Source organism: Cnephaeus nilssonii (assembly GCF_951640355.1).
Source record: "Cnephaeus nilssonii genome assembly, chromosome: 13".
Lineage (NCBI taxonomy): Eukaryota > Metazoa > Chordata > Mammalia > Chiroptera > Vespertilionidae > Cnephaeus > Cnephaeus nilssonii.
Window position 1 is genome coordinate 60,906,453 of NC_137084.1, and position 25,180 is coordinate 60,931,632.

General features: G+C 39.4%; 1 protein-coding gene across 2 annotated transcripts in view; it reads right to left on the reverse strand.

The window, feature by feature from the left end:
- Positions 1–25,180, reverse strand: part of MRE11 (MRE11 homolog, double strand break repair nuclease) — a 79,084-nt gene that overhangs the window by 20,425 nt on the left and 33,479 nt on the right. For both annotated transcript variants that reach the window (XM_079787937.1, XM_079787938.1), the window contains 3 exons: positions 23,679–23,852; positions 14,779–14,841; positions 657–876 (listed from right to left, as the gene is read on the reverse strand). In XM_079787937.1, the coding sequence (XP_079644063.1) occupies positions 657–876; positions 14,779–14,841; positions 23,679–23,852 (457 nt within the window). The remainder of the gene's footprint in view (positions 1–656; positions 877–14,778; positions 14,842–23,678; positions 23,853–25,180) is intronic.

The following is a 25,180-nucleotide window of genomic DNA, read 5'->3' on the forward strand; positions in this document are numbered from 1 at the left end:
TTAAATATTCCTAGGGATGGATTTATATAATGCATCAGGAGGTCACTGAATGACTATTTTCTATTGTTTGGACTATTCAGTGACAATAGTAAATACAACAGTAAACACAAGTCACATTAAACACAATGATGGCAATTAATGTTAGGAATTGCTTTAAGAAATCAAATTGTATTTGGGGTAGTTTTTTTCCAAACAAATTTTATGAAGCCACTTTATAAGAGGGTAGGCATCTGTATCTTATGACGGTAACAAAAATAATAATTTTTATGATCTGGAATTTTCTTCCTGCTGCCACTGTCATTAGATAGCCATTTCCCTCAACAGCACATATTTGCCTCACTATTCCTTTGTACGTGTAAAAGATAATAAGACATCAAATGTACCCAAAGGTGCTGTGTGAAAAATACAGTGTTCTTTTAAAAAAAAACCACACACGTTATTTAGAGCAATTAAAACCCTTTGTGCATACAGCCATTAAAATTTATTAATTAAAATGTTCATGTCAGAACTACATTAAAGCTGACTTCATGCGTCATCAAAATAAATTTTTAGAAGACTGTGTACCTCACTTATACCAACAGGAACACAGTACTGTATTTCCCACTCAAGGGCTGAGTCTAAATATGGGCAAAGACTGCACTGTCCTCAGTGCTAACCTCGTCCTCTCTGAGACCCTCCTCTTGACACTGGATTCTGTCCTCTTCCTCCTCTTCGGCCTCTTCCTCGGCCTCTTCCTTTGCTGGCTGCTGCTGTGCTGCTACCATCGGAATCATCGGCCATCTGTTCTGCCAAATCTACACTCATAAGGTCATCTGCACTAAAGGCGGAAGCAGAGTCCTCTGCCTGAGATCTGAGGGCTCTGGCCCTACTCATGGCCTGAGAGAATAACAAGGAGAAGTTACATATTAGTAGATAGTGCATCATCCTAAAAGTCATTAGTCTGGTCATTCAGATGAACATTTAATATTAAAAAAAAACTGTCTATGTTATTATTTTCCACTAACCATGCTATAAGAGTATAAAGCGAGAAAACCTCCTTCCCCCATCAGTCAGATTCATAACCTATAACTTGTCAGATCAATTTATAATACTACCTGTAAATTGAGACCTTTTAAAAGGTTTACCAAGAAAGATAAAATTTCACAGAATCTAAACTGTCAGAACTGGGAGACATATTGCCAATGCCCCTAATTCAATGCTACCATTTGTAAGAGACTGTCACCTTTTGAACTACCTTGTACAATGGGCTCAATAAATAATAAGAAAAAAAAATCACAAACAATAGCTGTTATTTTTGGGTGAAATTTTAAGATGCTTTTGTTTTCTTCTTTATTCTTAAATTAGAGGCCTGGTGCACGAAATTCGTGCATGGGTAGGGTCCCTAGCCCTGGCCAGCAATCAGGGCCAATTGGGGCCTTCAGGCTGCCGGCCAGGACTTCCCTTCCCTGGCTGCCAGTTGGGGCCTTCCTTCATTCTGCGCAGCCCCCTGGTGGTCAGTGCATGTCATAGTGAGCGACAGAACTCCCAGTCTCCCAGTTGAACTCCTGTGGGGACACTTTGCATATTAGCCTTTTATATATATAGATATTACAACTATTCTACAATATACTTTTTCTAAAATATTACTTTTGCAATAAGAAAAACATGAGCAATCCCTATATAATAAAACCCTAATATGCAAATCTACCGAAAGGTAGAACAACCAGTTGCTGTGACACACACTGACCACCAGGGAGCAGACGATCCACGCGGAGCTGCCCCCTGGTGGTCACTACGCTCCCATAGGGGGAGCGCAGCTCAGCCAGAAGCCGGGCTCATGGCTGGCAAGTTCAGTGGCAGTGGGGGGAGCCTCTCTCGCCTCTGCCACAGGCGGGCGGTAGGAGCGAGGGGTCCCGGACTGCGAGAGGGAGTAGGCTGGGCTGAGGGAACCCTCCAGTGCATGAAATTTCATGCACCGGGCCTCTAGTATCTCATAAATGTACTAGAAGCCAGGTGCACAAAATTTGGGCATGGTGGGGGGGTATCCCTCAGCCCAGCCTGCACCCTCTCCAATTTGGGATCCCTCTCACAACCCAGGACTGCTGGCTCCTAACTGCTTGCCTACCTGCCTGCCTGATTGCCCCTAACCACTCCCCTGCCAGCTGATTGACACCTAACTGCTCCCCTGCCGGCCTGATCACCCCCAACTGCCCTCCCCTGCCAGCCATCTTGTTGCGGCCATCTTGTGGCAGCCATATTGTGATGAAGTGAGGGTGTCGTGCAAGGGCGCGAGGACCACCTAGGCTTTTATTAGTATAGATAACAAGAATTAAATAAAATATAGCAATCGAAAACCTGGAAGAAGAATGAAAATCAAGAATATACCATAAACTTTAATTTGGTAAAAAAAAAACACCCTGTTAACAGACTGACAACTGTCAGGGAAGGTGGGTTTCGAGGTTGGGTAAAAATGGTGAAAGGATTAAGCAACAAAAAAAGGAAGGAAGGAAGGAAGGAAGGAAGGAAGGAAGGAAGGAAGGAAGGAAGGAAGGAAGGAAGGAAGGAAGGAAGGAGAAACTGTTTAGATAGACACATTTGAGACATAACAAAATGTGCTGAAATGAATACAGATTTTCTTATTAAAAACAGAATAAAAGCAATGTTGCCTTGATCTCCTCCCTTAAGCCAAACAAAAATAAAACACAATACATTTTCACTAAAATAATAGTTCTAACCCCAAAATACAAAATTTATGAAGAGTTGATGGATATGGTGAACATGTGACCTGGCAAAAGAAGAAGGTTGAGAGAAGAGTGTTAGCAGTATGGAGCTTTCCACCATTGATCTATATATATCAAGAGGCCATAACAACAGTTTCTCTTGCTTAGAATGATAAATTCTGGGTCTAAAAGAGGTGGTGATAGGGGCAGAAATAGAATGTTAGGGAACCAGCTAGAACTGTAAGAAACATTAATCATGCTCTGTTAACCATGATTATTTTATTCTGATTAAAGAAGGCACATTCTAACCTGGCTGGCAGCCGCACTCCAGACCTGGGAGCTCACCTGGAGATACAGCCCTTCCTCCCCTTTTGGAATTGCCTGTTATCATGGAAAGATGAACAACTTTGCTGCAGAAACCAGAATCGCCAGCCCTTTGAAGACCCCAGCCCTTTGCATGTCTGTAAACTGCCCATTTGCCCCTTTGCCTGCTTTCTTTTGCACTTCTACCAATATAAGCAGCCGGCTTATGGTGGGGTGCAGAGCATATTTTTTGTGGATGACCTGCTGCTCTCCCGCGCTGCTGGCAGTATTGGGATAAACGCTCATATAGGATTCAACCCTGTCTCTGCTTAATTGGCTCAAGTAGTGACAGGCAGCACAGACCCGTTGTTTGTCCAGTTACAGTGGCTAGAGCATTTCCAAGCTCTCTGTGAGGCCATGAAATAAGGAGAGACAGAGCTAAATGAGGAGATGAGAACAAAGCAGGCAGGGTATAAATAGGAGTGAAGTGGGTGTTTGGAGGGGGAAGTAATACAGCTTCATAATGATGATCTTAGCTGAAGTGAAATAACAGCCAAATCATTACATGAAGGACTCAATATGATGTCATAACACAAAAAGAAAAAAAACTTCAGGGAATACAACAAAAAATATTTTTAAATAGTAGAAAAATATTTCAATTCATCTTTCTTATCCCAGATGAAGTACAGTCAATCCTCATTTTTGGATTCCGTATCTGCAAATTCACCTACTTGCCAAAATTTATTTGTAATCCCAAAACAACACTCCTGATACTTTCATGGTCATTCATGGACAAGTGCAAAGTAGTGAAAATTCTAAGTAGTCTGACACACAGGTACACAGATGAAGTCAAACAAAGTGACAATCAGCTCTTTTGTTTCAGCTCTTGTACTTTAAACAAGTGTCCTTTGTTAACGTAAAATAATTCAAACCTGTAAAGAATTTTTGTGAGTTTATTTGAGCCAAACTGTCGACAACTGCTGGAAAGCAGAATCTCAATGGACTGGGATAATGCTCCAGAGAATGGTGGTTTTTCACTTTGTTTTATACATTACAATCAAAAGAGGAGATGTAAGTGGGTTACATGAAACCCACTGGTGATAGATTAGGAAGGCGGGAGAAAGCAAAGTGGGGAAACCTCTGGGATTGGATAAAAAGTAAAATGACAGACACATACTTCTTTTACTTAAGTGGGTGCAGGAGAGTTAACAGTCAACCATTAACATGGTAACAATAAAAATGAAGGAATTTATGGTCTCTATCCTGGTACCCAGGAGCATTTGGTTATGCCCGGAGGGGTCCGGAAAAAAGGTAAGTTACAAGTTGCCCAGACATTTCATAGGTATGTTACCTTAGATGCAAAAAGACAATAAGGCTCAGTTAAGGTGTAGATTGACCTTGTCAATGAAGATACCAGCTTAGGACGTAACTACCCACCATAACTGCTTTTAAAGTTTTAATTTCAGACCATCCTTGTGGTTAGTTTAGGTCTTAGAGTTTGCAAGACTGCCATGCATGTCAAGTTAGCATGTGGCCCCTTTCGTCCTGAATTATAGGGCTCCTGACCATGAGTTCCATGTTAACAAATCAAGAATGTATATTAAAATGGTGCCTTTAAACAGAAACACATATGAAAATGCTATATATTGTTCAGCTGATGAAAATGTTTAACCAGTGGCTGGCAGGAACCTAATCCTGTATTTTCCCTCGAAGCAACTGTTGAGTGTTCACTAATTTAGTGTTTACAGTGACTTTTATAACATAACTACCACAAATAATTAGAATCAGATGTACATTTTAAAAAGTAGATTTAAAAGAAAAAAGGGGACCCAATTACATAATTAATAAGCTAGGTCTAATTGATATGTGCTGAACTATATACTCTGAAAATAACATACTTTTCAAGAACCCACAAACTGTTTGAAGTAATATGTAATGGGGTGCTAAAAAATATCAATAAAGTCTAAAGAGTAATAACCATGCAATAAAATTAGAAATTAATAATAGCAAAACAAAACCCCTAACTCCAAACCTGAAAAACAAAACTAAAATTCTATAATATCTAAAAAATAATGACAATAAAAATACTGCATATCAGAACAAATAAAAACAGTGAATTTTTAAATTAAAGCAAAAAAAAAATGAGAAAGGAGGAAACAAAGATCCAAGGAAAATTAAAAGAATCATGATAAAATATTATGCTCAATTCTAAGTAATTTAGAAAATAAATGACCTAAACTGAGTAGAAAAAAGACAGTCTCAATAACTAATTATCAAAGAAAACTTTGAGAAAATTGCTAAAAGAACTACACTCACAAAAGAACAACAACCAGAAAATTTCACAGGTAAATTCTACCAAATCTTCAAAGAACAGATAATTCCACTGCTATATAAATAGTCCCAAAGGATAAAAAAAAGTTTCCAATTTCTTTTTATAAAGCCAGGAGAACATGGCATTAAAAACTGATATAGGATTGCATGTACAAAAAGAAAATTACAGTATCTTACTTGTGAATATTAAAGCAAACAAAGAGAATCAAAGGAAAGACCAGTACACTCATTACCAGGAGGTTCACAAAGTGGTACTGAGGATGCATCAATAATAGGCTATGTATTACAATTCACCATATTAACAGAGCTCAGTAGGGGACCACCCCACTTCCCCATGCTTATCTCCACAGATGCCATAAAGTCATTTAATTCATCACCCATTCTGGATTTAAACATAGAAGAAGAAAAAAAACCCCTCAAGAATGGTGAATACTCTTTTACATGACAAAAACCCTAAATATGTTATATATACACACACAGTATGCACACATGAGTACTCTTACAAATCAATTAGAGAAAGACCAATGCCCTAACCGCGCCCCCCCCTCCAAAAAAATTCTAGGCAAAGAACATGACTTGATATTACCACTTGAAAGAGGATATCAGCCCTGCATCAAATTCAAATAGAAAATAAGAAATCAAGAGGCCAGATAAACTATGGACTGTGGATCAGGCTAAGAATAGTTTTTATATTTTTAAAGGACTGTAAAAAAAATTAAAAGGAGAAGAGTATGTGACAGAGAGCATATATGGCCTGCAAAGCTTAAAATATTCACTGTCTGGCCTTTTATTTAAATGTTAATGTATAATTAAAGAAAATACTTGAGAGTTTTTTATGTGAACAAGAAACCTTAAAGCATGTTTTTTTTCTCTCTAAATGGAAAGGCTAATGCTTTTGTTTGTTTAAATAATTTAAGCACAGTATTGAAATTCATATTCTGAGCTAAATGATTCTGCAAAGCTGTGAATTACAGCTTGGGATAGTCTCAAACTCCATAAGTCAAGTTCTAAATAGTATGCTGAGAATGAAAAAATTTATGACATCCCCATAACATGCTAAAAAATTACCCAGGAAACCCTGATCAGTCTTAAAATATAGCTGAAAATCTAAGTCCAAACGTTCTTTCTTTTAAAAAACTCCCATATAACATGTGGCATGTCCTTTCCTACCTTCCTTGAATAAAATGTTTACTCTTATTCTTTCTTTTCTAAATATATCAAAATGTTTATAGAGATGTATTTCCATGTTCACAGCTGCTTGTGCCAGCATGGGAGGATTGTGATTCTTTTCTCCCCTTGATTTTGTAAGTTTTGTGACTGTAATGTATTTATAATAAAAAAACTAGAGGTGATTATGTCAATTTTTAAAAATATAATTATATGGAAAAGAAAAATTAATAGCAAACTATGGTATAGTTCTTGAGGTCTGCATCTTTGTATCAATCTCTTATCAAATAGAAGCTCCTGCCCTTGCCAGGTGGTACCGTTGGCTGGAGCATCATCCTCTACACAAAAAAGTTTCAAGTTCAATTCCCATTCAGGGCACATACCTATGTTGCAGGTTCAATCCCTGGTCGGGGCACATGCAGGGAGCAACCGATAGATGTATGTTTCTCTCTCTCTCTCTCTCTCTCTCTCTCTCTCTCTCTCTCTCTCTCTCTCAAAGCAATAAAAATATGTTCTCAGGGGAGGATTTTAAAAAAAGAGCTCTTTTGTAAGGTCTGATTAATAAAATCTGCAGGGAAGGGGATTAGCTGGCTACTAGAGGTACAAATACTTCTGTAGGACTGAATTGATGGATCTTTCTGAATGTGTTATTTGTTCCCCCTTATTCTTTAAAAGATTAATGGAAAACTGATTCTTTGCAAAGGATCCATTGTAACAAAATATGTCTGCAATCTTTTCAATTGAAGGGTTTAACCAAGTTTAAGTCAAATAATCTAAGAACCAGAACTCATTTCTTTGTAGCGTTGCTTCTTGCCACTTGTCGAACTCTCTTTACTACTTCATGGGCACTCTGTAAGATGAGTACATTTACCATCGCACCAAAAAAATTAAGATACCTAGGAATAAACTTAACCAAGGAGGTAAAAGAACTATACACGGAAAACTACAGGACACTGAAAAAAGAGACAGAGGAAGACGTGAACAGATGGAAGAACATACCATGTTCATGGATCGGTAGAATCAACATCATTAAAATGTCCATACTACTCAAAGCAATCTATAGATTCAATGCACTCCCCATTAAAATACCAATGGCATATTTCACAGACCTAGAAAGAAGTCTCCAAAAATTCATCTGGAATAAAAAAAGACCCCCAATAGCCACAGCAATCCTGAGAAAGAAGAATAAAGTAGGAGGGATCTCAATACCAGATTTCAAGCTGTATTACAAAGCCATTGTTCTCAAAACAGCCTGGTACTGGCACAAGAACAGACATATAGACCAATGGAATAGAATTGAGAATCCAGATATCGACCCAAATCACTATGCTCAATTAATATTTGACAAAGGAGGCATCAACATACAATGGAGTCAAGACAGTCTCTTCAATAAATGGTGTTGGGAAAATTGGACAGATACATCCAAAAAAAAAAAAAAAATGAAACTAGATCACCAACTTACAACATACACAAAAATAAACTCAAAATGGATACAGGACTTAAACATAAGACGGGAAACCATAAAAATACTAGAGGAATCCACAGGCAGCAAAATCTCAGACATATGCCGAAAGAACTTCTTCACTGATACTGCTCCTAGGGCAATGGAAGCTAAAGAGAAAATAAACAAATGGGACTACATCAAAATAAAAAGCTTTTGCACAGCAAAAGAAACCATCAACAAAACAACAAGAAAGCCCACTGTATGGGAGAACATATTTGCAAATGTTATCACTGATAAACGTTTAATCTCCAACATCTACAGGCAACTTATACAATTTATTTTTTTTATTATTATTATTTTTAATATATTTTATTGCATTTTTACAGAGAGAAGGGGAGAAGGATAGAGAGTTAGAAACATCGATGAGAGAGAAACATCGATCAGCTGCCTCCTGCACACCTCCTACTGGGGATGTGCCCACAATCAAGGTACATGTTCTTGACCGGAATCGAACCTGGGACCTTTCAGTCTGCAGGCCGACGCTTTATCCACTGAGCCAAACTGGTTAAGGCAATTCTACAATTAATAAAAGGAAGATAAATGATTCAATAAAAAAATGGGCAACAGACCTAAATAGAATCTTTTTGAAAGAAGACAGAAGCCAAGAGACACATGAAAACATGCTCAAAGTCACTAATTATCCGAGAGATGCAAATCAAAACGACAATGCGGTACCATCTCACACCTATCAGAATGGCTATCATCAACAAATCAACAAACAAGTGTTGGCGAGGATGCGGGGAACCCTTGTACACTGCTGATGGTAATGCAGACTGGTGCAGCCACTGTGGAGAACAGTATGGAGTTTCCTCAAAAAACTAAAAATGGAACTCCCATTTGACCTAGTAATCCCACTCCTAGGAATATATCCTAAGAAACTAGAAACACCAATCAGAAAGGATATATGCACCCCTATGTTCATAGCAGCACAATTTACAATAGCTAAGATTTGGAAACAGCCTAGGTGCCCGTCATCAGATGACTGGATCAGAAAACTATGGTACATCTACACAATGGAATACTATCCTATTAAAAGGGTAATATGCAAATTAACCATCACTCCGCTACATAAGCCACGCCCACCGGCCAAGCCACGCCCATCAACCAATCAGGGCGAGTATGCAAATTAACCCCAGCCAAGATGGCTACCATTGGGTTTCCCCGGCAACAGAAGAAGCTAAGCTTTCCACACACTCTGGCGGTCCCAGGCCTCCACTCAAGGATACAAAGTTTCAATTATAGAAGGTAAACAAATCCAAGCGGCAGCCACGGATCCAGCAGGAGGCTTGGCTCCGCTCCAGGCTACAAAGTTTCAATTGTAGAAGGTAAATAAATTCCAGATACCAGGGCCTCTGCTTGGGTCACCAGCGGCTTGGCTGGCCTGCAAACCACCACAGGCCCCTTGCTTAGGCCTCTCCACGCCCCAAGGGAACCCCATCCTGATCCAGGACACCCTTCAGGGCAAACCAGCTGACCCCCACCCGTGCACCAGGCCTCTATCCTCCTATCTAATAAAAGAGTAATACGCAGATTGACCATCAATCCAACACACAATATGGTTGCCCCCATGTGGTCAAAGATCCTGCCCCTATGTGGACACAAGATGGCCACCACAAGATGGCCAGCAGGGGAGGGCAGTTGGGAGGCACCAGGCCTGCAAGGGAGGGCAGTTGGAGGCAATCAACCCTACAGGGGATGGCAGTTAGGGGTGACCAGGCCGGCAGAGGAGGGAAGTTGGGGGCAAACAGGCTGGCAGGGGAGCAGTTAGACATCAATCAGGCTGGCATAGGAGTGGTTAGGGCAGTGATGGGCAACCTTTTGAGCTTGGTGTGTCAAACTTTGCCAAAAAACTGAGCATAACTCAGGTAGTGTGTCACTTTGAGGAAAAAACATTATTTCGCAAATGTTTCATCCTCAGGAGCAGCAAATGTTTCATCCTCGGCATGCGGCCGCCTCAGTGGCTGCGTGTCATCAGAAATGGCTACGCGTGTCAGTGCTGACACGCGTGTCATAGGTTCGCCATCACTGGGTTAGGGGGTATCAGGCTGGCAGGCAGAAGCGATTTAGGGGCAATCAGGAAGGCAGGCAGGCGAGCAGTTGGGAGCCAGCAGTCCTGGATTGTGAGAGGGATGTCGGGCCTAAACGGGCAGTCGGACATCTCTCGAGGGGTCCCAGATTGGAGAGGGTATAGGCTGGGCTGAGGGACCCCACCCCTCCATGCACGAATTTCGTGCACCGGGCCTCTAGTGCTGCCATAAAAAAGAAGGAATTCTTACCATTTGCAGCAACCTGGATGGAACTGGAAAACATTATGCTAAGTGAAATAAGCCAGTCAATGAAAGAAAAATACCACATGATCTCACTCATTTATGGATAATAAAGAACATTATAAACTGATGAACAAAAAGATAGATACAGAGGCAGTAAAGCATCAAACAGACTGTCAAATTACAGCAGGAAGGTTAGGGAGAGGTGGGGGACATAAGAGATCAACCAAAGGACTTGTATGCATGAATATAAGCATAACCAATGAACGCAAAACACTGGGGGGTGAGGGCATGTATGGGAGTGGGGTGGGGGGGGGCAATGGTAATATATAATACCTTAATAAAAAAATGAAAAAATGAAAAATAAAATAAAATAAGAAAAACAAACAACAACAACAACAAAAAGATGAGTACAAATACAATAAGGGTGGTAGGAGATCCTTAATTGATAGCCTCTTCCATTTAGCTGCCAAAACTTGGTGCAGGAGTTGTTGCATCTGTGCTTATTATGAACAGTGATTTTTTATGTGCTGCACAATAGGGTTAGCGGTTTTAACTTTTTAGCCAGTCATTGGCCATGAATTATATTGTTATTATAATATAAAATTCTGATAAGACATAGTATTGTAGTCTAGATTTGGGGGTAGAAATTATCAGGTTCAAATTCCATGTGTCTTTCAGTTGGGTCTTAGTCTTCTCATTTGTAAAATGGAAACTGGGAGTGTAAGTAATGCACATAGCAAAAAGTCAATAAATACCTCTTTCCCTTTTCCCTTGAAAAAAATAATGAAAAAATCCAAATAGATCATCAGTTCTGTTTTTTCCCAATTTTATTTAGGAGAATGAGTTTGATATTGGGAATGTTGAGTGTGAAATGTAGTGGATGGCGGTAGTTTTTCATTTTGTAATCTATTACTGAAGGCTAATAATGAAAGGCACGGTGTGGGAAAAAGACTGTAGTCAATACTTGCCCTTACTGCTAGTAATGTTAGTGTATGTTGCAAAACTTACTTCCATACAGCTAGTGTAAGAAATACAAGGGAACGATATCTGTGAAACTTACAACTAGACATTTAGATTACTCTACCATATTCTTTCTAGAGAAAGGTTATTAACTGACTTACTATCCTGTTCACATTTCCACAAATTCTAATGAACTGGGACACAATTTGGGAGCGTAGGAGTCAGAGAACATCAAACTTTATAGTAAGACAGAAGGGGGAAAAAACTACAATACCAGAAATGTCACTTTTCTATTCTTTAAAATTTCAGGTAAGTGACATTCTTGGATCAGTCTAAAATCCTAAATAGCAAGTGTGGAATAATAGAAGTGAAGTGAGTGAAGGAAATTAGATAGGGCTTGGAAGATATTTTAAAAAGAAAAAAAAAAAAAAGAAAAGAAAAAGGCTTTGATTCTGTCTCATGGCCCACAGATATAGTACAGAATTATTTGAGAACGATTTTTCCGGGTGAGCTGGGCCCTCCCTGGAGAAGAAACCTGGGTTCCCCAAGATATGTGATCAGTGCCGGGGCCCCGCCAGCAGGTGAGGGGATTCCAAGGCAGGTGCTGGGCGTAGAGGCCACGGGGGCATAAGCTACCAAGGAGACAGAACTGAACCTCACATCACCCTGCTAGGCCCCAGAGGATGGCTGGTTAGCCAGAGACGGGTAAGATTCCTCAGGGAAGGAACAACCTAAGATAGACACAGTCGCAGAGGGGCCATTAGGAGAGAACTTGGGGGTCAACAGAGGTGGGGAACAGACCCTCACCCCCTCAACTTTGCAGGGGCCTGAACCCTCACCTCTTCTGAGGGAAGTCTCCAGCCCCCATGGCTGCTTGGCTTCCCATTCCCAGCTCAAATAGGGACCCAGGTAACAAACAGAGTCTTGGCTGACAGCAGCTGCCCTCTCACTGCAACAAGACTTGTTTGAGTTGTCTTGTACCCATGGTGTGGGGAAGTGGCTAAATCCAGCCTAGCACCAGGAATGCTCAGGGCCTACTCAAAAAGGCAAACAATCCTTTCCACTAATATTTACAGGGTAAAATAAGATTGTTGTTAGAGTATTAAATTTGACAGTAAAATAGTAGTCAAGTTTTCAGACTAATTAAAATTGGCTAATTGAAATAAAAGAATATTCTAGAAAAAATAATTGTACTGGACAAAAAGCTGTTCCTAAAGTGTTAACTAAAATTTTTATTGGTAGTTCATCTCATGGTAAAATTGCACAACATGTAATGAACCTAAAGCAGTCATATTTTAGTGCAAAAAAATAAAATTTAAAAGCTATCAAGACTACATTATAATATTTCCAAAAGCTTCCTAATATTTAAATCAAAAAAGGGGGGATAGTAGAAGAATATCATGTAAGAAAAAATATCCTGTAAGTAAATTACATCTAGAAAATTTTTACTTTAGAAAATTAACTTTCATTTGTAATGCTAACAGCAAGACACCCATGAAAAACACACATGGTGTCAAAACAAGCCAAAGGAAAATCATTTGGGCAAAAAATGAAAAAGGATCCCAAGTCAAATTTATAGAAAAGATTCCTTTATTAACTTTTGGTCGAGAATATGTTTGTATATTTTCAGAAAAAAACTCCAAGACCATGTGGATTCCTGCAACAGAGAGGAATTGACAGGACTGTTCCAGCCATGAAGACAGAAGAGAAACAGTCCAGAGATGGAAGATGCTGACTATGCCTTGCCATACTAGCAGTCAGCAGCTGTGTGTTGCTGCAGGTTGCCCAGGACCAACCAGAGAGGGTTGGACCTGCATTACCACCATTTGTCCACCATCCAGAACTGAAATATCATTGCTGACATGTACACATAATGAACTGTTTGACATTGAAATTGGGACTCAAAAGAACTGTTGGCCCTGAAAGACACTCACTACAGACTGATTCATTTGCCTCTCAGCATAACCATTATTGCTTGTCTCATTTTCGGTTCTTTTAAGTGTATTTCTAGTATCGCATGATCTCACTCATCTAGGGGAAATAATGAACAACATAAACTGATGAACAAAAACAGACCCGGAGACAGGGAAGCATCAATCAGACTGTCAAACCTCAGAGGGAAGGTAGGGGAGGGTGGGGGTAAGAGGGAGAGATCAACCAAAGGACTTGTATGCATGCATATAAGCCTAACCAGTGGTCATGGACAACAGGGGAGTGGGGGCATCGTGGGGAGGGGTTTGGGATGGGAATGGGGGGATGAGGACAAATATGTGATACCTTAATCAATAAAGAAATTAAAAAAAAAAAGAGAACAATTTTTCCCACGCCAGAGTCTAAAGCTGCTTGTCTGTGCTATTATCTGATAGTCACTAATATATCAGCTACTAAAACACGGGTTCCTTTAGAAGAGTTCAGGGGAAAAAGGTAAACTGAGTCCCATCTCCTTAAGTGTTCTTTTCCTTTTCCTTCTTAGTGTCTCAGGTGTTGGTTTTTACTAAAGGAAAGTGCTTAAAATAAGGCAAAATGTATTATTTAGAAGAAAGGACTCCTATTCATTCCTTTTTTATTGTAGCAGAGAAAACAGTGGAACTTGTAAAAGTTAGAGGATATGTCTAGTGCTTCAATTCTTTCCGATTCACCACCTGTCAGTTACAGCTCTGAAATATTTAGGAAACCGAAATAGATGAGTAGGACCGTTGTACTAACTCCATGAGGATGAAACTTCAGGTCATAAGATTTAATATTTTCTTTCTACACATGTCTGTCCCACCTACTAAATTGCGAATCTCTGGTGGACACAAACCACACCTTTTTCATATTTGTATTCCCAATATACAGCAGAGTGGCTACCCATTATAGGTCCTATACAAAATACTGAATGAAAGCAATCAAGACAAAATCCCAACAGTAAGTAATTTATAAAATAAATTTAAATACTACATAGTAATCATAAAACAATAAGGACAATAAGAAAATAGGAAGATATATTTCAATCATGAATTCACCAAGTACCAGATAAAGGCCCCAAACGGAAGCAAATGGTTGCTAACCTCAAGCTCCTAAATTCCAACGAGACCAAGAAGACAGCAATGATGGTGATTAAGCTAATTTCAACATTTTAAAGAGGCCAGTGGGCACTGTACATTTACCTATGATAACACTGCTAACCAAAAACACTAAGCTTCTTCCTTTTCGCCCAAAATAAGATCGGCTTAGTAGGGTAAAGTTTTATCTTATTGATAAAATGCACTGATAACAATTAGGTATTTGATTAAGGGCTCTTGTTGTATATGCAAGCCCTGCCCCCATAACATACAATTAAATAAACTTTAGACAAGAGCAAAAGGGAAAGAAAGAATATCAGCAAGCAGAATATTTGTAGGCTGACCTGGAATAAGCCAAAGGCACCTGTCCTCAGCAACTCCAGCACAGTCTTATCCATCAAACAGAGATCCCATGGACTAACTACTCGAAATACACCTACTAGTTATTCTAATTTATCAAACTGACATATAAGCATAGGGATTCAGAGTAGAAAACTTACCTCTCGGACTTCATCATCTTCTTCATTCGTATTTTTTTGTCTGCTTTCTCTGAAACGACGAACCTGGGTTATAACAGAGTCAATAATAAACATGTTGCTTATTCCTGTTATGTGAATTGTAAAATATGGGCTACAAGTGATTAATAACAGATGCTTTCCATCTTCAACACAACTTGGAAATTTAAGTATAGTTTTATCTCACAAAAGATTGATTAGAGAAATCGTATTTTCCCAGTGACTTACATTAAAATTTCAGAAATGTACTCTAAAAATTATTATTGGCCCTAATCAAAATTTTATTACCTGCTGACAAAATGTTCCATGTCTCTGAAAAAAGTCTGTCAAACTGCAGAGGAAAAACTTCTAATATCCTACCGGTGTTATACTTCAGCAAGATAGTTAAAAATCTCACTTTTAAGAGGTTTCAGTTATTTATTACATTGCTAACATCATTCTTGAACATCTAGCTACAGACATTCAGGAGCCTTTCTGAAATGGTAACTGAAGTAGTGGGCCCCTGAAGATCCATTTCATCAACAGTCAACTACTGAATGTTTGCTGACCTTGGTCCTAGTACCATGAAGGATACCAGAGATTCCTTTTATATTGGTTCAAAAGGGTCTCATAATCGTTATGTAGGGGAGAAACCAAGATGGCGGCATAGGTAAACACGTAAACTGCTGCCTCACACAACAATTTCAAAACTACAACTAAAAGTCAGAATGGACATCATCCAGAGCCACAGGAAAGCTGGCTGAGTGGAAATTCTACAACTAGAAGGAAAGAGGAAAGCACACAGAGAATCAGAGGAGCTGCAAATGACTGAGGTACGGAGACACGCGCGCAGAGAGGAAGGGTGGCTGAGTGCCTGGCTGGCTTTCTCTGGTGGGAGAGGGAAGGAAGCCGCCGACTGCACTGAACCCCAGTTCCGACTGCACTGAACCCCGTGGACCCAGGCTCATACGGGGGGAACCTGCACTGTCAGATAGAGAGAAAGGCACACAGAGACTTGGAGACTTGGGGAAGCTGCGTCGGGCAGGGGTCTGGAGGCTCTCGCATGTGCGCAAGTGCCCACAGAGAAGACTGACTGCTGAGGTTGCCGTTAGCTCTCCCTAGCGGAAGGGAGTCAGAAACTCCTGACTGCACTGAACCCCAGTTCCGGGCGATCCTGGGGGAATCTGGCTGTCAGGCAGAAACTCAGGGGAGCCGCGGCAGGCAGAGGTCTGGAAGCACGCGTGCAAGGGCAGGGCTGACGGGAAGCCAAAACTGTCTGCTCAGCCCTGAGACTCCGCCCCATCCAAGCTGAGCTCAGAGGCTTTTGCAATTTTGCCAGTCTAGTCCTATAAGGCTGTCTCCAGCACAGGTCTTCCGGCATAGACACAGCTGATACACATAGCCAATTGGCCTGGAGGTCAATTCCTCCCAGTGATACCAACAACAATCAAGACTTAACTACAACAAGGCTGTACACACAGACCACAAAGGGGTGCACTAAGAGTGTCCACCTAAGGTGGCTGGGGAGGCTGACCCACTGGGCCATATAGGAAACCTAGCACACAAAGCTACCCTACCAACTCAGGGAAGCAGCAAAAATGCAGAGACAAAGTAACAGATCACAAATGAAAGAAATGGAGAAAAACAAACATCTAGATATAGAATTCAAAACCACAGTTATAAGGTTTTTCAAGAATTTCCTAGAAAAGGCCGATAAATTTAGCCAGACCCTCGAGGATATGAAAAAGTACCAACTAGAAATTAAACATACACTGACTGAAATAAGAAATATTATACAGAGACCCAACAGCAGACTAGAGGAATGCAAGAATCAAGTCAAATATTTGGAATACAAAGAGGCAAAAAACACTCAACCAGAAAAGAAAAAAGAAAAAAAGAATCTAAAAAGTTGAAGATAGTGTAAGGAGCCTCTGGGACAACTTCAAGCGTACCAACATCAGAATTATGGAGGTGCCAGAAGAAGAGAGAGAGCAAGATACTGAAAACCTATTTGAAGAAATAATGACCGAAAACTTCCCCCACGTGGTGAAAAAAAAAATAGACTTACAAGTCCAGGAAGCGCACAGAACCCCAAACAAAAGGAATCCAAAGAGGACCACACCAAGACACATCATAATTAAAATGCCAAGAGCAAAAGACAAAGAGAGAATATTAAAAGCAGCAAGAGAAAAACAGTTAATTACCTACAAGGGAGCACCCATACGATTGTCAGCTGATTTCTCAACAGAAACTATGCAGGCCAGAAGGGAGTGGCAAGAAATATTCAAAGTGATGAATAGCAAGAACCTACAACCTAGATTACTCTACCCAGCAAAGTTATCATTCAGAATGGAAGGTCAGATAAAGAGCTTCACAGATAAGAAAAAGCTAAAGGAGTTCATCACCACCAAACTAGTATTATACGAAATGCTGAAAGGTATTCTTTAAGAAGAGGAAGAAGAAAAAAGTAAAGATAAAAATTATGAACAACAAATACATATCTATCAACAAGTGAACCCAAAAATCAAGTGAATTAAAAATCTGAGGAACAGAATAAACTGGTGAATATAATAGAATCAGGGGCATAGAAAGGGAGTGGACTGATAATTCTCAGGGGAAAAGGGGCATGGGGGGTACAGGAAGAGACTGGACAAAAATTATACACCTATGGATGAGGACAGTGCGGGGGAGGTAAGGGCAGAGGGTGAGGTGGGAACCGGTTGGAGGGGACCTATGGGGGGAAAAAGGAGAAACTATTGTAATAATCTGAGCAATAAAGATTTATTAAATTAAAAAAAATAATAGTTATGTAGATAGAGAGAAGCTCCATTCATTTAATAATGTACTCAGCTCGTATTTACTAAGCACCTAGTCTGCACAAGTGCATGGAAGAAATTGAGAATATAATACTGAACAAAATAGTAAAAAATTCGGCCCTCCTGGAGCTTACAATCTGGTGTGTGTGTGTGAGTGAGGAAGGGTAGTCAATATACAAAATAAGAAGTTATACTGTATGTTAGAAGGCATGTAGGATCCAGTTAATTTAAACCTAGAGCTGGGAGAGCTCTATTTTTATCTCTGAGGAGCCTCTGGCAATTCTAAGACCAGTTTTGTTCAATCTACACAACCAGTTAGACACCATTACTTGATTCTGTGACCAGAGGGGCATGAAACACCCCTTTGGAAATTCTACACAGATTTTGGTTTTCAATCCAGGACACACTATATGCAAATAGGATCCTTAATGAGTCCCTATACTCTTTTTCTTCCTGTACTATATCCTTTGCCTTTTTTTTTTTTTTAAATGTTCTTACTGATTTTTAGAGAGAGAGGAGGGGAAGGGGATAGAGAGATAGAAACATCGATGAGAAAGAAACTTCATCTATCAGCTGCCTCCTGCATACCCCCTACTGGGGATCAAGCCTGAACCTGGGCATGTGTCCTGACCAGGAATCAAACTGGTGACCTATTGGTTTCTGGGTGCTCAATCACCAGCCACACCAGCCGGGCTACCCTTTGCCTTTAAATAAAACCTTGAGTATGCTCAGTGGAGTCTTGTGAGTCTTCTCAAATATCCGAACCTGTGAAATCTCTGCAAAACGTGGTAAGTGCTCAGAGAAAAATAAAAATAAAGAGGGACTGGGGTAAAATTTGAATAGGATGATCATGAAAGGCCTCACCAGGAAGGTAATGTATGAGCAAAGATTTTAAAAGGCAGGGAATGAATCTTGCAAATAACTGGAGAAAATCACTCCATTCAAAAGAATATATGCAAAGACACTGGAGCGGAAGCATGACTGGTATGTTTAAGAAATAGTGAGAAGGTTGCTGTAGCTGGAACAGATATGAAGATAAAGAAGTAACAGAACACCAGACTGAATAAGGCCTTTTACAAGAAACTGGAAGAACTTTTTTAAAGGCAGGAATGACTTCATCTGAAATATGTTAGGATTACCCACAGCTGAATTAAGGACAGAATAGGGGGTGGAGACAGGGCAAGGGTAGAAACTAAGGAGACCAGCTTGGAGGCTACTGGAATAATCTAGCTGAGAAATGGCAATGCCTTGGCCCACTGGCAGTGATGAATGTAGGTAGTCGTCACATGCTGTATATATTCTCAAGGTAGAGCCAAAAGAATTTACAGACCGGAGACAGGTCCAGAAAGAGAGGAGTCAAGGATGACTTCAAGGATTTTGGTCTGAGCAATGAAAGAATGATGCTTCTGTTAGAACACTACAGAGAGTAGTGGCTGAGAATTAGCAATTATGAGGGGAATGTTAAAAGTTTGAGATGTCACCCTAGTCGGTTGGCTCAGCGGACAGAGCATCAGCCTATGGAGCCAAGGGTCTCGGGTTCAATTATGGTCAAGGGCACTTACCTCGGTTGCAGGCTCCTCCTAGGTCTCCCAGGTCGGGGCTAATGCAGGAGGCAACCCATTGATGTGTTTCTCTCACATCGATATTTCTCTCTAACTTTCCCTGTCTCTTCTACTCTCTCTAAAAATCAATGGAAAAATATCCTCGAGTGAGGATTAAAAAAAAGAAAGTTTGGGATGTCTATTAAGCATTCCAGTGGAAATAACCAGTAGGCTGTTGCTATAGAAGAGTTGAGAGGAAAGATTTTGGCTAGACTTTGAAAGTCACCACTGAACAAACAGATGGTATTGAAAGCCAGGAAGCTGGAGATTACAAAAAAGAATGTGTAGATAGCAAAGAGTCCAAGGACTGAGTTCTAGGGATTCCATCTTTAAAGGCTGGAGACAAGAGGAATCAACAACACAGACTGAGAATACACAGACAAGGAGGAAGAAAGAAAACCAGAAGAGCATGGAGTCCTAAAAATCAATGAAAAAGGTTTAGGAAGAGGTCAGTGAAATTTAAGGTGGAGAAATGCTAGGGGACTTTGCAACAGAGATCACCAGTGACCATGACAAGAGCAGTTCCAGTGGAATAATGAAGTTTAAGATGGGTTTAAGAAGAAAAGGAGGGAGAATAATCAGGGCAGAATATATAGAAAAATCCTTGAAGCAATTTTGCTGTAAAGAGGAACCAAAAAATATAGTAAAGGGAAATAGCATCCAGATTTGTTTGTTGAAAGAAATAACAGCAGATAACACTAAAATGAGTGACTCGGTACACCAATCTCTACCTCACCATTATCTTAGAAAAATTCCCCAGAGCTGAGTGAAAGGGTCAAACACTATCAAACTGTGTCTCAGGGAAACTGTTCAAACTCCGTTCTCTCATCAGCAGCACACTAAATATTTTTTCTCAAGTTGTTGCCACTTTGACCAATAAAAAACAGTCAATCCTTGGACATGTGGTTTGAACTGTGCAGGTCCACTTATATTAGGATTTTTTTCAATAAATATAGTAGACCCACTATATCCCAGGTTTCACACTGTGGATTCAACCAATAATAGAGGGTCTACTGGATGCAATGTTCTATACCATCTTACATAAAATATTTGACCATCTGCATATTTTGATTCTGGGACCAATCCCCCACAGATACCCAGGGACAACTGTAGTTAAGTTTCTGGGTCAAAAGTTATACATGGAATTTTGACCCTAAGGGGGTCAGCACTAACCCCCATGTTGTTCAAAGGTCAATTGCATATTTAATTTGAGTTTCTTTGATTATCTTAGATAAACACCATTTTATTTTGTGAACCATCTGTTCATGTCCTTTTATCATTATTCTATTGAAATGTTTAATATGTTTCTTAAGATTTATCAGAACACTATAATATTATATAACAATATTAACTCTCTTTCTGCCCACATACAAATATTTTCTCCATGTCAATACCTTCTAATTGTTTTTATTTACAATTTGACATGCAAACATTTAAAATTTTTATGTAGCCAAATTATATGCATTTTTCCTGTGATTCTTTCACTGTATTTATGCTTAGAAGAATGCATTTTCTTTAATAAAGTCATTGAATTATATACTTTTATGAGTGAATTTTAGATATTAATTACATCTCAATACAGCTGTTAAAATTTTTTTGAAAATAAGAATGCATTTTCTAAATTAAATTGAAAATCTCAAACTACTAAATAATTAAAATGAGTAGAAAATTTGCACCTTACAAAGTTCAATTAAAAGCATTTCATGATCTTCAAGAGAAGATACAATCCATGGGGAACCAAACTAACATTTATTGGATAGCAATCATATTTAAGACTGTTCTACATACTTATTATACATTTTCTAATTTAAATCTCATTTTATGATCTCAATTTGAAAGATAAAAAAACTAAACAAGTAGCGTGATACCTCCAGCATCATTCTTTTTTTTTTTTTTTTTTTTTTTTTTTCAGGATTGCTTTGGCTATTTTGGGTCTTTGTGGTTCCATATAAATCTGATGGTTTCTTATATTTCTTTAAAAAATGACATTGGCATTTTGGTGAGGATTGCATTAAATCTGTATATTGCTTTGGGTAAAATGGCCATTTTAACTATTTGATTCTTCCAATCCATGAACACGGGATATTTTTCCATTTCATTGTATCTTTTTCAATCTCTTTTAACAATGTTTTGCAATTTTCAGTATATAGGTCTTTCACATTGTTAAGTTTATTCTTAGGTATTTTATTCTTTTGGTTGCGATTGCAAAGAAATTGTTTTCTCCATTTCCTGAAGTTTTGTTATTGGTATACAGGGAGGCAATGGATTTTTGCACATTGATTTTGTATCCTGCAACTTGACTGTACTTGTTTATCGTTTCTAGTAGTTTTTTGGTACAGTCTTTAGGGTTTTCTATATACAGCATCATGTCATCCACAAAAAGTGACAGTTTGACTTCTTCCTTCCCTATTTGGATGCCTTTTATTTCTTTCTATTACCTTATTGCTCTGGCGGGAAATTCCAGTACTATGTTGAACAAGAGTGGTGGGAGTGGACATCCTTGTCTTGTTCTTGATCTTAAGGGAAAAGTTTTCAGTTTTTTACCATTAAGTATGATATTGGCTGAGGGTTTATCATATAATGGCCTTTATTATGTTGAGGTACTTTCCTTCTATTCTTTTATTGAGCATTTTAATCATAAATGGATGTTGTATTTTATCAAATGTTTTTTCTGCTTCTATTGACAAGATCATATTATTTTTATCCTTTCTTTTGTTTAATGTGGTGTATTCCGTTGATTGATTTGAGAATGTTGCACCATCCTTGTGCCCCTGGAATGAATCCCATTTGATCAGGATGTATTATTTTTTGGGTGTGCTGTTGTATTCGATTAGCTAGTATTTTGCTTAGGATTTTTACATCTGTATTCATCAGGGATACTGGTCTGTAGTTTTCCTTTTTTGTGTTATCTTTGCCAGGTTTTGGTATCAGGGTTATACTGGCCTCGTAGAATGTGTTAGGATGTGACTTCAAAATATACTACAGAGCTACAATAATCAAAACAGCATGGTATTGGCAGAGAAACAGATACACAGATCAATAGAACAGAATAGATAGCCCAGCTATAAAACCACATGTATATGGACAGATAATTTTTCGACAAAGGAGTCGGAAATGCACACTGGAGTAAAGATAGTCTTTTCAATAAATGGTGCTGGGAAAACTGGAAAGCCACCTGCAAACGAATGAAACTGGATTGCAGTTTGTCCCCATGTACAAATATCAACTCAAAATAAATAAAAAACTTAAAACAATGACCCAAAACTATAAGTCACATAAAAAAATATATAGATGCCAAACTTATGGACCTGGGTGATAGAGAATATTTTATGGACTTGACCCCAAAGGCAAGGGAGGTAAAGGCAAAAATAAATGAATGAGACTATCAAATTGAAGAGCTTCTGCACAGCAAAAGAAACGGACAACAAAACAAACAGGCAGCAAACCAGATGGGAGATGATATTTGCAAACAGTAGCTCTGACAAAGGTTTAATTTCCAAAACATATAAAGAACTCTTAAAACTCAACACCAAACAAATAAACAATCCAATCAGAAAGTGGGCAGAGGATATGAAAATACACCTCTCCCAAGAAGACATACTAACAGCCAATTGATATATGAAAAGATGTTCAACCTCACTGGCAATTAGGGAAATGCAAATTAAAACTACAATCAGATACCACCTTACACCAGTTAGAGTGGCCATTATCAACAAGACAAGCAACAACAAGTGTTGGAGAGGTTGTGGAAAAAAGGGAACCATCATTCACGGCTGGTGGGAATGTAGACTGGTACAACCACTATGGAAAGCTGTCTGGTGATTCCTCAAAAAATTAAAAATAGAGCTACCATATGACCCAACAAACCCACTCCTGCTTATATACCCGAAAAATTTGAAATCATTTATACACAAAGATATGTGCACCCTATGTTCATTTCAGCATTATTCACGTTGGCCAAGACTTGGAAACAGCCAAAGTGCCCTGTGATAGAGAACTGGATAAAGAAGATGTGGTATATATACACACTGGAGTACTACTCAGCCATAAGAAAGGATGAAATAGCGTCATTTACAACAACATGGATGGACCTTGCGAATATTATGTGAAGTGAAATAAGTCAGACAGAAAAAGCTAAGAACTATATGATTTCACTCATATGTGGAATATAAAACTGAAACTTATGAACACAAACAACAGTGTGGTGATTGCCCGGGGAGGAGAAGGGTACTAATATGAGTTGACAGGAAGATTTGATTTTTGGGTGGTGGGCACATTGTCCTATATACAGATTTTGTAAATTAGTAATCCACACATGAAACCTATATACCCATGATGACTAATGTCACTCCAATAAAATTTAATTAAAAAAAAAAAAAAACTAAACAAATTAGAGTAAATAATGACCGGTTTACTAGAATGAAACTCAAGAGCTACTCTTAAGGAGAGACTATCTAAGTAGACTTATCCCCCCAAATCAGTTACTCACCTCTTCATCAATTTTATCTTCTAGGGCATCAATATGACGTTCTTTAAGAAATCGCTGTGTTTTTTCTAACTGGTATTTCACTAATTCCTCTATGGCATCTTTCTCTTCCTTGTCCACAAATTCTTGTACTGCTTCACCCATCCCCCTTTCTGTTAGAAGTGAGAGCTGAACATTCTGTAAGAGAGATACAAATCACTGGATGCAGAAAATAGTACCCATCCCTTTCAAAATAATTCTAAATGAGAAAGGAAAATGCAAGAATAATGTTTCCAGGGAAAAAGACAAGTTATCTAGTTATTGAAGGGAAAACAAAACAATGGACAGCAATTAAGCCAACTGATAAATATTAGGAGTCAGAAAAAGCAAAGTGAAAACAAGGCAGGTGAACATGCAGAGGCTGGACTGGCTGGAATACAGAGACCAGAAGTGGCAGCTAATGATTAAGTGATTATGTTAACCAGTGTGTTAACCCTAAAGATGTCCATATCCTAATCTCTGGGACCTGTGAATACGTAATATGGCAAAGGAGAACTAAGGTTACAGATGGAACTAAGGTTGCTAAATCAGTTTATAAGAGAGTATTGAGGTAAGCCCAATGTTATTATGAATATCCTTAAAGTGGAAGAGGGAGTCAGAGAGAGATGTAACTGGGAGAAAATGGCCAGAGAGATACAACATTGCTGGCTGTGAAGATGGAAGCAGCAGCCCAGGAGCCACAAAATGTAAGCACCTCTAGAAGCTGAAAAAGGAAATGAATTCTACCCTGGAGCCTCCAGAAGGAACACAGCCCTGCTGATATCTCAATTTGACTCCAGTGAGACCAATGTCAGATTTCTGACCCATAGAATCCTCTCTAATAAAATGGTAATATGCAAATTAACCATCACTCCACAACATAAGCCACTCCCACCAGCCAAGCCACGCCCACCAGCCAATCAGGGCAAATATGCAAATTAACCCCAATCCAAGATGGCTACAGCCACAGAGAGCAAGGTTTCCCAGGTAACAGAGGAAGCCAAGCTTTCCATAGCTGTTGCAGGCCTAAGCCTCCACTCAAGCTACAAAGTTTCAATTATAGAAGGTAAACAAATTCAAACAAATGGCGGCAGAATGGAGCTTGAGAGAGCAGGCCAGGGTTGCCGGCGGCAACAGGGGAAGCAAAGCTTTCCGCACACCCTGGCAGGGCTCACCTGCTTAAGGCTACAAAGTTTCAATTGTAGAAGGTGAATTAACTGCCACAGAAATGGCTGCCGGAGGCCCAGGCTTGGCTCTGCTCCAGGCTACAAAGTTTCAATTGTAGAAGGAAAATAAATTCCAGATACCAGAGCCTCTGCTTGGGTTGCCAGGGGGCGTGGCCGGCCTGCAAACCACCACAGGCCCCTTGCTCAGGCCGCCCCACACCCCAAGGGAACCCCCACCCTTATCTGTGACACCCTTCAGGGCAAACCAGCTGGCCCTCACCCGTGCACCAGGCCTCTATCCTATCTAATAGAAGAGTAATA